At 50.2% G+C, this 13,195-nt stretch overlaps 1 protein-coding gene across 1 annotated transcript; it reads left to right on the plus strand.

Moving 5' to 3' along the window:
- Positions 1–12,414: 12,414 nt before the first annotated feature.
- LOC136507002 (uncharacterized) lies at positions 12,415–12,840 on the plus strand. Its single transcript, XM_066501868.1, has one exon. It carries the CDS (start codon positions 12,415–12,417, stop codon positions 12,838–12,840), a length of 426 nt encoding a protein of 141 aa, XP_066357965.1.
- The last annotated feature ends 355 nt before the right edge of the window (positions 12,841–13,195 follow it).

Genomic DNA, 13,195 nt, shown 5'->3' on the forward strand with positions numbered 1-13,195 from the left:
TTCATGCATTCTAAACAGGCCGTCTACGTGCACTGCAAAAGGAATCAACGTGATGAAGCCCCACCACTATATATGGTTCATAAAGGTGATGCGTTAAATTTTTTTCTTTCGTTTATGTGGTTGGACTTTTATTTACATTTGAACCTCCGGTGCTAGCTGCCACGTCCTCCTTCCGCCTTAAAAAAATCAAAATATCACTTAATGAGAAGTCAACAACCATAAGTTTAACTAAATATATTTAATAAAATACTAATATTTAGATTAACCATGAAATATGTTTTTATAATAAATATATCTGAAGGTATAAATGTTGATACTTTCTTTTATAATTTTTATCAAATTTTAGATTATTTGATTTTTCAGAAAGCGAGATTTAGATTTGTTTTAATTTTGTGACAGAGGGAGTGCACCACAATTTGCTTCGTCCATCTGGATACTTCTAGAACAACCGCCCACGTAACTACCGGATACAAGAGCTTTGCCGAGTGCCAGGGGCACTCGGCGAAGCCCTAAAAACATTCGGCAAAGGGTTTGCCGAGTGTTACACTCGGCAAACGATACTCGGTAAACGTGTTAACGGCAAACACTAGTTTGCCGAGTGTTTTTTGTCGCGCACTCGGCAAAGACGTTGCCGAGTGCCCAAAAAGCACTCGGCAAACTTTTTTTCGAAAAAAAACAAGCCAGTCGCCGCCACCACTGGCCGTCGCCACCCTTGCCTCCCGCCGCCACGCCACGAAGCCCATAGCCCCCAGCACCAGCCAGGACCACCACCACGCCAGTGCCGCCGCAGCCGGGGTTGCTTGATCCACCACCGGATCTGTCGCTCCTCCCTTCGTCATCGCCGGAGGTGGACGGGGCAAATCCGCCACCACCGCGACCTGATCCGCCCCAGCTGCGTCTTGATCCGCTGCCACCACGACCCAATCTGCCCCCGGCGCGACTGGATCTGCCACCGCGGTAGCCCGATCTGCTCCCGCCGCGACCGGATCCACCGCCGAGGGGCCGTCGTGACCCGGTCCATGCTCAGTGGCGGGGAAGAAGGGGGAGGGGTGCCGGATCTGCCAGTTGTGGAGGTGCTCCGGCTCGCTGGTGGTGGGGGAAGGCCTGATCCGCGCTCAGGGAGAGGGAGAGCGATGCCGCCTGCAGGGGGGAGGGAGAGGGAGGGCCACCGTGACCCGGTCCATGCTCAATGGCGGGGAAGAAGGGGGAGGGGCGCCGGATCCGCCAGTTGTGGAGGTGCTCCGGCTCGCCGGTGGTGGGGGAAGGCCAGATCCGCGCTCGGGGAGAGGGAGAGCGCCGCCGCCTGCAGGGGAGAGGGAGAGGGAGGGCTGCCGCCACCTGTGGGGGAGATGAAGAGGAGAGAGGCACCGCCGCTTGTGGGGGAGATGAAGAGGAGAGGGAGAAGGAAGGAGCCCTGCCGCCGTCGCCTATGGGGGAGTGGGAGGAAGGAGACGAAGAGGGAGGGGCGGGCCGCCGGCGAGACTGCAAGAGGGAAGGAGACGGAGAGGAGTAATGGCGCCGTGGCTGTCTGCGTGTTTAGGGCCAGCAGGTTTTTTTATTCAATTTTTTTTTTGCTTTGCCGAGTGTTCTTTCTGGACACTCGGCAAACCTTCCTTTTTGCCGAGTGTTTTTTTGTGACACTCGGTAAACCTCCTATTTGCCGAGTGTTTTTTGTTTGACACTCGGCAAACCCCCTCTTTGCCGAGTGTTTTTTTTTTGCCGAGTGTTTTTAGGGTAACACTCGGTAAAGAATTTGTTTGTCAAGTGTCCGAGGGAATGCACTCGGCAAACATAAAAACACTCGGTAAATTTGAGGTTTTCGGTACGTGACGGTGGATTGAAGAGCTTGGTATATTATATGGGACTCACAATCATTATTTCCTGGAGACGGCCGATCAATATATGCACTTTGAGTTTTGTTGCATGGGTTCACATATCTGCTCCCCTGCTTATTGTCTGATCGATTTAGGGTCTATTTGGATCCATTAGCACTAAAATTTATCAGATCAAATTAGTACTAGTGGATTCAAATAGACCTGCTAATAAACCTACTAATTATTAGCTGAAGGGATGCTAACTATTAGTTCCACTAACAGGTTTAGAGTTGCTAATATGTGTTAATAGTTCATATACACATTAGACCCACTATCCAACTAACTATTAGCAGGTGAACCAAATAACCACCTGCTAAAAATTAGCAACTATTAGCTATTAGCTAACTAATTTTTAGTACTAATGGATCCAAACCTGCCCTTAATTAAAACTTATGCGAATAATGGGAAATGGATATGCACCTTGTTGGCGAGTGGCCCAACTAAAGTGATTACCCTATCATATATATAACCGAGTCCCATTCACCTTGAAGGTGATTGCTGCGTTCAAGGGAGACACAAGACATGGAAAAAAAACAAATAAGAAAAAACAAAAGAAAGAATCTAGGGTTCCCTCAGTTCGACATGCATGATTATTCATCGGATAATGATATATATAACTTGGAGTTGGAATATAATGTGACTTCGACGACTTGTATCGCATTGCATGCCTACTTTTACGAGTAAACTGTGAGAATCTTCGAGTAAGTGAGCATCTTCGAGTAACTGTGAGATACGGATGAGTTACTGTACAGGGATGCTATATGTTCCCGTAGTTTTCAGCAAAGGTTCCAAGACCAGATCCTTCTCTAGCTCATGACTAGCTCACTTATTCCTATTAACTTGTTGATAAGTTCTTGGCAAGGTGATTTTTGGACAAGTTGTTGGGAAACTCCTACATGCCACTCAGGTTTTTTTTTTTTTTGCAAGCTAGTGTCATCATCTACACAAATTTATAGATTGCATGATACTACACAGATTTTGCACATATTTTTTTCATCAGATAATGCAACTTGTTGGAGCCGGAACGTGCGCGACTTGACGAGGTGCACTTCAAATGAATCGATGTGCGTGATGAAGCCATTGTCGCCTTTAATTGTTGGCTCCCATCTATGGTGATCAAAATCGTGATTACCTAAATAGTTAAATTCGATTAACTGGTTGAACTCTGCATCTCAGACGACACTCACCACATTATCTTTGTTCCGTGCAGATTTTTTTGGCTGCTACTGCAGCCGTAAACAGCATAGCGGTCCGATCCACAGGGATTGTCTGAAAGCATTCACTACTGGATCCGCCGCCTTTGCCGAGTGCCGGCCGCACTCGGCAAAGGAACCTTTGCCGTCGGCAAAGGCTTTGCCGAGTGCGGCTCTCGGCAAAGCCCACTCGGCAAAGAAGTGGTCGCACCAGCTCTCGGCAAAGGTAACAGGCGCCGTGAACTTGACGCCACCCTTTGCCGAGTGCCGACGTGTCAGGCACTCGGCAAAGGAATTTTTTTTTTTGAAAAAATCTTCGCCGAGTGTTGACGTGTCAGGCAATTGGCATTTTTTTGAAAAAATCTTTGCCGAGTGCAGGCACTCGGCAAAGATTTGGTCACTTTGCCGAGTGCCACGCCAGCACTCGGCAAAGCTGGGCTCTGCTGGGAAAAATGCCCAGCTTTGCCGAGTGCTGGCACTCGGCAAAGCTGGGGAATTTTTTTTTTTGCTTTTTTTCCTGTTTTCTTGCATTCCAGACATGTAATTTCACATATATTCATGACAATAAACTAGAATATCACATAAAAATCACATTTCATCATCAAATGACGTCTCAACACGATATAAGTTCATAACAAGTTCATAACATGTCCAAAACCTGCAAGAAAACAACGGCGCGAAGGTCGATAACCACAGTGGCACGAAGGCCGACATCACAGCGGCACGAAGGCCGACAAGTCTACAAGCGGGCAGTAGAGGTACCTAGCTCGACCCGGCGTCCCCAGGGGCCCCAGAGCCCCCACCTTGCTCCCACGGAGACCACCCTGACTGCGGCGTCGCTTGGAACGTCGAGTAGGGCCCGGAGTGCCCCTGCTGCGTCGGTGGAGGAGGAGCAGTACCTGGCCACGTGAAGCCCTGAGTCGGGAAGGTCGGGTGAGCCAGCCACCCGTGCGGTGGAGAAGGGCCTAGTGGAGGGCTGGCACCTGGAGTCAGGTTCGAACCCGCCGACTGTTCCTGCACAAAGGATAAGTGATCTCATTAGTACCTGCAGGATGGCCGCACAAGCTAAAGCAACAGGCAATATACTCACCGGAGTCGCTATAGGAGTAGGCACAGGAAAAGGTGGTGGAGCGAAGATCGAGGCAGGGAGCTCGTGCTGCTGCATTCCCGGGATCTGAAGGCCCCGAAAGTAGGTGGCAAAGTCCTGCATCTGACGCTGGTAGTGCTGCGTGACAGCCGCCAGCTGCCGCTGATGGGCCACCGCCATGTTCTCCTGGTTCATCTGCAACTATGCGATCTGGGCCTGCAATATTACACCCGCAAAGTTGATGGTATGTGAAAACAAGGTACATGTGTGAAACGAGTGAACGACGAATGAAACTGCACTTACCTAAAATGCCGAGAACATTTGCGCGTTGCTCGGCTGCCGAGGCGCTATGGGGATGTCGGAGGAGCTCCTGGTCCCGTCTCGTCGAATCTGGCTCAGCGTGGGAACAGAGGACGACTCGATGGCGCTGTTGGCCATCCAGTACCGGCCGTGCTGCTTTCCTCCTCCCAACCTCATCAAGAGGTCCGTGTCCAGGGGGTCGGTGGCGGGGTCGAACGTCTCCCCATGGCGCTGGTGAGCCGCGGAGGTGTACTCGGCGAGCTTGGGGTAGACGCTCGCGTTGGTGTACACGTCGGGCCCGTCCGCCGGGTCGTAGACATTGTCCGCTGCCGTCGCTTTGCCCTTGTGAGCAAGGGCGTACCCCGTGAACTCGTTGACGACATGCCCACCATGCGACTGGGTCTGTGAGGAAAACACAAACATGGTTACAAGTAATGACAATTGAGCGCTAGAATTAATAGATCAACAGAAGCATACCCATCTTTCCATGAACACTGGGAGGGACTGGTTCCCTTGGTGGTGTGGTGCCCCTCGCATCTGCAGGCGGCCCTCCCGACGTTCTCTGCACCTCTGGTACGCCGCGTCCGTGGTCCACTCATGCACAATGGCCGCCCAGCAGTCCTTGTAGTTGTCGCACCACCCCAGACACATCTGCATGACATCAAGTATTTGACATGCCAGAAGATGAATTGAATGTTTCACGGAAGGAATCAAAACGAATGTTTCCTACTTAATTACCTGCATGTACTGCGCCTCTGTGAGGTCGGTCTCCCTCTGGAGTATCATCTCCCTGACTTGTGGCTTCTTCACCACCTGGCCAAGCATGTCGGCGTAGTAGCTGATGACGCACTGGAGATGCGCCTCGTGGTACAGGTCCTTGAGACGATCTTTGCAGACCGCCTCCTGCACTTGCGCCGCATGCTGCTCTCTCCCCTCCTCGCACGTGAAGAAGTCCTGTACACAGACATCATGTATCATTTCATTGTTTCAAGAACATCCAACGAATGCGTAGTATTGAGAAATGTGGTGCGATGAAAATACTCACCTAGAACTCCCTCTTGATCTTCGCCACAAGGGTATCGCCGTTGGAGTCCGTGACGCTGGAGAAGTGCTCCCACTTCATGGGCACCTGTACCTCACCCTTGTGGGTGACAAAGCCAGGGTAGTACTCCCTAATCAGCAGGCCCTGGATGCCATTGATATGGCGTGAACCGCTCGCTCCGCTGACAAACGTCCAACTACTGCACAAGTCATTAACAACAATTGTTAGTCTGCAGTTCAATTTTCAACATGTCATATGAACAAGTAGTGAAATCAACAATGGTTACTTACGTCTGACCCACGGGTTGAATCACCGGGCGGCGGGAAGGGAGCGGTCGTGGCTCAGGGAGCGACGAGGGCCCACGCTGGTAGGGCTTGATCGAACCTGAGGAAGCCGTCTCGCCTGGTGTCGGCTTGCCCCCGTCGTCGTCGTCGTCGTCGCCACCGTCACCGGTCGTCGTCGTCGTTGTCGTCCCCCCTTGCGGGGCCTCCTCGAACTGCAGCCTCCTCGTCGACATGCGACGTCCGCTGCCCCCCCCTACTAGTCGACGGCTCCACCAACTGCTCCTCCTCCTCGTCGTCGGCGGTGGTCGCCTGCTCCTCGTGGCGGATCTGGTACTACGAGCGGACCTGTCGATGCGGCCGCTGCCGCCTTCCGCCCGGCATTTTGTCGAGTGCCTGCAATGACAAAGATTAAAATAGTTAGCATAAATAACTGACAAGTACTTGTAAAGAAACATAATTGCAAGGTAATAATAATAACAATATAGTATTACATGAATTAGAAATTATCTCCGCGAACGGCAATATGGCTGGCGTGTAGTCGTCATCACTATTGTCGTCATCACTATTGTTGTCATCACTATCAATATTGTCGAGCTCTCTTAAGTGTCGGGCATCATCTCCATTGTCCTCATCATCTCCATCGTCATCATCATCTACATCGTCCTCAACTCCATCGCGCTCCATCTGCCATCGCTCAAGGATTCGTAAGTCCTCAGCATCCTGCACCTCATCACCCTCGTCCTCATCGATGTCGTTGTCTACTTCCATGCCCATGAGCAAAAGAATGTCTATCTCCAAACTCCCTTCTAGCCCCTCAGGTTGATAGAACTCATCTTTGTTTGGGTCAAAGTTGTAATCATCATCGTTTGGGACAGCCGCTTTACCGCACGGCGAGACCAAGTGCACAAGGCTCCAACCTGCAAGCTTCTCGTCTTTTTGGCACGCCCATGGGAGGTAATACACTTGCATGGCGTGTCGATTAGCCACAATATAGACATTGTCTCCTTTATAATTGGAATCCTGTCGAATTTTGACTTGCCCAATCTTAAGGTCTTTTTTCGTGACATCAGGATCGAACCAATGGCATTTGAATACCACTGGCTTAAAAGCTTTGGCACCCTTAAATTTGAGCTCGTATATCTCTTCGACTATGCCGTAATAGTCCTCATCTGTGCTGGGTGTACGAACTCCGCTGCACGTGGTTTTTAGGTTGGCCCGACTCTCCTCGTAGGCTCTCGTGCGAAAGCGATAGCCATTCACATCATAAATGGTGAATGACTTGACCCTACGGGAGAAGCCACCGGCCACCTGTTTTAATTCATCACCCATTTTCGCATCCATGCGGGCCTACAAGGTTAGGACAGGTAGATCATTACATTACTCGCTCCTAGGAGCAAAGTGGAATCTTCTAGGAGCAAATGAGGTTAGTTGGATGGTACCTTTGTAGAGAACCAGGAAATGAAATCGGGCACACCATGTCTGAGAAGATGGTCTTCTTCTTGCTCGGTAGGAGCCCTATTGCCTCTCCAGTGTTCATTAATATATTCCCTGAAAAAACAAGAGACAAGGGGGTCGGATCGATAGGTGGAGGATAGTCACGACGTATGTAACAAGCTCATTGAGAACTTACTTCTGATAAGGAATCACTTCATCAAGGTTCAACAACAAGTAGATCATGATAGTGCGCCACTCATCATGGGTCAATTTCTTGTTGGTACCTGCGCTTCCTCTTCCAAGATCCCCTTGGAAAAGGCTGAGGTTCGATGAGTTCTCGTCGGCGTTGTAACAAGGGGTTGGATTGTGCACGATGGGAAGTTTCTTAGTATAGTACGCCTGTGTGAATGTCGACACCTCCTCCAGAATGAATGCCTCTGCCACGGAAGCCTCAATTTTAGCTTTATTTCTACACTTTTTCTGAAGAAGCTTTAGACACCTCTCGATTGGATAGCACCAACGGGCCTGCACGGGCCCCCCCAACCGTGCCTCGCGTGGTAGGTGCAAAATCAGATGCTGCATCGACAGGAAGAAGCCGGGTGGAAATATCATCTCCAACTTGTAGAGCAACAGAGGTGCAGCCTTCTCCAGGTCAACACAAACGTCCCGAGATAACTCCTTGGCACAAAGCTGGCGGAAGAAAAAGCTCAACTCTGCCAGGACGCGCCACACTAGCTCGGGGAGGTATCCCCGGGTCATCGCAGGAAGGATCCACTCAATCCATATGTGGAAGTCATGACTCTTCATCCCTAAGACTTTCATAGTCTACAAGTTCACTCCCCTACTCAGATTCGCCACATACCCATCCAGGAACTGTAACGTCTTCATCCACTGCAGTACTTCCTTCCTATCGGCCCTTTTCAAGATGTAATCGGCCAGGCTCCTTTTCCATCTCTTGCCTGGCGCAGGGGTCTTCATCACTAGCTTTGGTCTATCGCAAATCTTTTCCATGTCTAGTCTAGCCTTAACATTGTCCTTTGACTTTTTACCAATGTCCATGAGTGTTGCCCAGAGTGCCTCGGCGACATTCTTTTCTATGTGCATTACATCGATGTTGTGTGGAAGAATAAGGTGCTTGAAGTACGGGAGCCTAGTCAAGCCCGATATATGAGTCCACATGTGGTCGTTACCATATCCAATAAAACCACCGTTGACTTCATCAATTTGGAGAGCCTCTATCTCGGCAAGGACCTCGGCAGGGCTCTTAACCTGAGGAATGGGGTCGGTGACTTGAACACCTTTCGTGAAGTGCTTTTCATCTCGTCTCAATTCATGGTTCTCAGGTAGGAATTGACGATGTTTGTCGAAAGAAGAATACTTGCCACCCTTGTGCAGCCAGGTGAACATCACATCGGCCTTGCATGTTGGGCAAGGGAACTTCCCTTGAACACACCATGCGCTGAATAAGCCATACGCTAGGAAGTCATGCATTGAATACTGGTACCACACATGCATTGTGAAGTTCCTCTTTGTAGCGTGGTCGTACGTCAGTACCCCCTCTTCCCAAGCATGTTGCAATTCATCCCACACTGGCTGCATGAACACACCCATATTGTTGCCCGGGTGTCCAGGTATTATCAGTGTCAAGACGACGTTCCTAGGTTCAAACATGACGCCGGGGGGAAGATTGAGGGGGATCACGAACACGGGCAAACAAGTGTACGGGGCCGCCATCATTCCAAACGGGTTGAACCCATCTGTTGCCAGCGCTACGCGTACATTCCAAGCCTCCATAGCCTTGCCAGGATTCATGTCCTCGAAGTGCTTCCATGCATCACCATCCGCTGGGTGTACCATCTTGTCAGGACTATATCTTTTGCCATTCTTGTGCCACGTCATTTGTTTCGTGGACTCCTCTGTCATGTACAGCCGTTGGATCCTCTGTAGGAAAGGAAGGTGCCGTAAGACCATCTCAGGGATCTTAGACTGTTTCTTCTTGCCATCACTGCCTTCTACCTCCACAAACCTAGAGGCTTTGCACTTTGGACAGTGTGTTGCTTTCTCGTGGTCTCCCCTGAATAGGACGCACCCCTTCGGACAAGCTTGGATCCCCTCATACGGCATCTTAAGTGCACGAAGGAGTCTCTGTGACTCGTATGTGTTCTTCGGCAGGGTGTGAGGATCCGGAAGCAGTTTGCCAAGAACTGTCAACACAAGATCGAAGCCATCTCGACTAATGCCCAATTGCGACTTCAACGCTATTAGGCGTGAAATGGCATCTAGTTGCGAAACCATTGTCTTCTCGTGAAGGGGCTTCTGTGCCACCTCCATCATGGTGTAGAACGCCTTTGCGGTTTCCTCTGGATCATCCTCCACCTCCATTCCTTCAACGAACCGTGCTTCATGAAAGTCTGCCATCATGTCTGCCATCTCGGCATCTGCATCATACTCCTCGAGGAGGGGTCTCACCACCTCCTCCCTAATACGATGGTGTTCACCATGGTGGATCCAGCGGGTATAGTTTGGAACGAATCCGTTATTGTGAATATCTACTCCCACGGCACGCTTTCGTTTCTTTTTCTTGTTCTTACACTTGCTGCAGGGACACGGCATCCGACTCGACCCTTTAGCAGCTGGGCCAAATGCATGCTCTAGGAAAGCATCGGTCCCCCTAACTCATTTAGAGCTCTTACTTGCGAAACCCGTGTACATCCACTCACGGTCAGCCATCCTCTGTCATGCGCCAATGTAAGCGGGTAATAAAACATGTATTTGCATCTACACGGCGTTCCTACCATCTAATAGGTGAAGGATAGGTCCTAATCCCACCCGTGGATGCGTAGATGGGTTAGCTTCCATGTTCTGCCCCCGTCCGAGTCGGAATTTCGGCAGCACCTCCCCGCTGTTCTCCCGATACACGTCCCTGCAGGGAGAGTGTGTATCCGGAGAACACGGGGAGGTGCTGCCGAAACTCCGACTCAGACGAGAGTAGAACATGGAAGCTAACTCATCTACGCATCCGCGGGCTGTCCAAAAAACGTGGACAATCCGAAACAGATATGGTCGTAGATATGCAAAGACCTGCATACCTCCGACCGTATCTCTTTCGGACGGGAGACGCCTAACTGGGTGACGAGATCTACGACCAAGGTACGGGTACAGGGGTTATACCTAGGGTGGCGGCGCTGTGGTGAAGCGACGCTATGCAGACAGACCGGCACGGCGCGGGGCTACTCCAGATCCGCTCTTCTCTGCAAAACAAGAAAATATTCTAGATTCAGAAGGTGGATTTGACTCATTAGAGATGCAGGTAGATAATTTCTGAGTTTATATTTATAATTTCTTACTTATAAAAAATCTGCAACCCAAAAGACAGCAATAGGAAAACAAGGATATGAATCATTCTAAGGAAAAGGGAGAAAAGCATTAACCAAATATCAAGAATATAGCAAGGGCCGTGGCGGGGTTTGAGGGGTTGGCGAACTGCAACTTAGGTAGCTATTTTGCTATCATTAGCGCAAAGTCGCAAACATAAATGTCTTCTTGTCTAACCAGTCCTCTTCATACTATACAATCTCTATGTTCATGCAGGCCTCAACAGGACAGGAAAGAGCTGCCGCCTGCGGTGGGTGAACTACCTTCATCCTAGCCTCAAGCATGGCCGCATGTCACCACAAGAAGAACGCCTTATTATTGAGCTCCATGCTCGGTGGGGGAACAGGTTTGATCTGAAGTTTTTCTAGATAGTAACTTCTCTCAGTTACTAAATTTAGGTGAATACAGAGAGATTGCTGAAGGAAATGAGAAGACATGCAGCAGTATCCCCTGTCATCTAGCATCACCTGCTATGTGGGACTACAAATATCCTGAGGTATTCTGGAAGATGGAAGATCAAGAAACCATGATGTGATAGAATATGAAGAAACCATGATGTTGGCTCCACTATTTGGTTACGGTAAATAAGGCCCTCACTATTGAAGCCTGAAGGAATACATCTATATAGGTCAGGTCACTCAGCTATCTGCCTAGCAGATTTGCAGTACTTGTACTTCCTAGCTATGCTTGCATTAGTATGGGTTTCAGTATTTTAAAATCTACTATAACACTGGAGGTATGCTTATGATGTATGTATCTATGTAGCGTGCAAAATAGTTTGTATCAGTTTGTGGAATAGCGTGCAATACAAGGACGCTCTATATGCATGATATATTTATTTCTCTGTTCTTATTGTGCTGAACAAATAACAGTGTAATCTGGTTTGCAGTTATTATTCAATAGAATATGATACAAATTGAATGTTACATTTGAAGTTATATAATAAAGAGAACACCTTTACTTCTAAATAAAGCTTGATAAAACTGTATCCGAATTCAAGAAAAATAGAAAGCAGACTGAGAATAAAAAATATTCGTCCAATAAAATAGAGCCCAAGATAGACAAGAGCTTAGTTTACAACATGTCAAACAGAAACTGTAAAAGCAGAGAATATTGCGTGGGATTAGATTGATGATTGTCAAGTACATGATACATATGCATATATACAGGGTTACAGGCAACCACAGGGTGCGCCAAAGCTATAGGCAGCAGCAACCCTAAGTGCATGGGCCTAAGCCCACCCACGGCTTAAACATAGCTAGGCCCCTAATAGCCTGTCTAACAGAAACAAATCCACAAGTTATTTGTAACAAAGAACAGGAATAACAGACTGTTTATTCTTAAGTTCAGTTCCAACAGAACAGAACTGGCAGGTTCAGTGCAAGAGTAAGTGAGCTATCATTTTTTCTCTCCATAATTATAAAGCTGATAGCATTAGTATCTAATAATAAAGTTAAATCACACTAACCAATAAGACGAGGAAGAAGTTGCAGGTAATTAAGCTAAGATTTTGTTCTAATTAATCAATAAGGTAGTGCATGGACCACAAAGAACCAGCCATCACTTCTCTCTTATACTATCATGGCCATTCCAGGAAATAATCTTAGACTAGCATCAACATACATGGAAATCCGGAGCTACAGTGTACCTCATGGATCTAGCAGAGGATAGGGAGCATACCTCAGCGCCGCTGCGTACTGTCGGATGGACGGGCGCGTCCGCGGCGGCTGCAGGGATGTGGTCAAGTCTTCTTGACCGGATGGACGGCAGGGTGCTCTATGCTCAAGGAGGGAGCTTCCACCGCCACGATCCACGCCTGCAGTAGATGGAGAACGGGACCACGAAATTCCACGGTGGCGAGGAGGAGAAGGGATCTCTGGGCAGCGTGGGGCGGAGCTCAGGGCGCGGCAGCCGGGGATGCGGGGCGGGCGGGGGAGCTCGGGCCGCCGGCCGGCTGCTCGCGGGCGCGTCGGAGGAAGGGGCGCGGCAGCCGGGGATGCGGGGCGGGCGGGGGAGCTCGGGCCACCAGCCAGCTGCTCGCGGGCGCGTCAGAGCTCGGGGCGCGGCAGCCGGGGATGCGGGGCGGGCGGGGGAGCTCGGGCCGCCGGCCGGCTGCTCGCGGGCGCGTCGGAGGAAGGGGCGCGGCAGCCGGGGATGCGGGGCGGGCGGGGGAGCTCGGGCCGCCGGCCGGCTGCTCGCGGGCGCGTCGAAGGAAGGGGCGGCGGCGGCGGGAGGGCAGCGGCGGGCGTAGCGGCGGCGACACGAGGGAGGAGTGAGGAGTGAGGAGTGGGGAGTGGGGGTTGGGCCGGCCCGTGTCGGCCTTTAGGTTAAAGGCTTTGCCGAGTGCCAGATCGGCACTCGGCAAAGACGCCATCTTTGCCGAGAGCCAGCCACGTGGCACTCGGCAAAGGCCTGCCACGTGGTAGGATTAGGGTCGGCCAGGGTGACAGCCTTTGCCGAGTGCCACGTGGCCGGCTCTCGGCAAAGGACCCCTTTGCCGAGTGCCACCCCTGGCACTCGGCAAATAAATATTTTTTTTGTTTTTTTTCTTCCTATTTTTTTTGTGGGGTCTTGATACAGTAATTACATCTCAACTTCAAAATTTG

This window comes from Miscanthus floridulus, chromosome 15 (genome assembly GCF_019320115.1).
Source record: "Miscanthus floridulus cultivar M001 chromosome 15, ASM1932011v1, whole genome shotgun sequence".
In the NCBI taxonomy this organism is placed as follows: Eukaryota; Viridiplantae; Streptophyta; class Magnoliopsida; order Poales; family Poaceae; genus Miscanthus; species Miscanthus floridulus.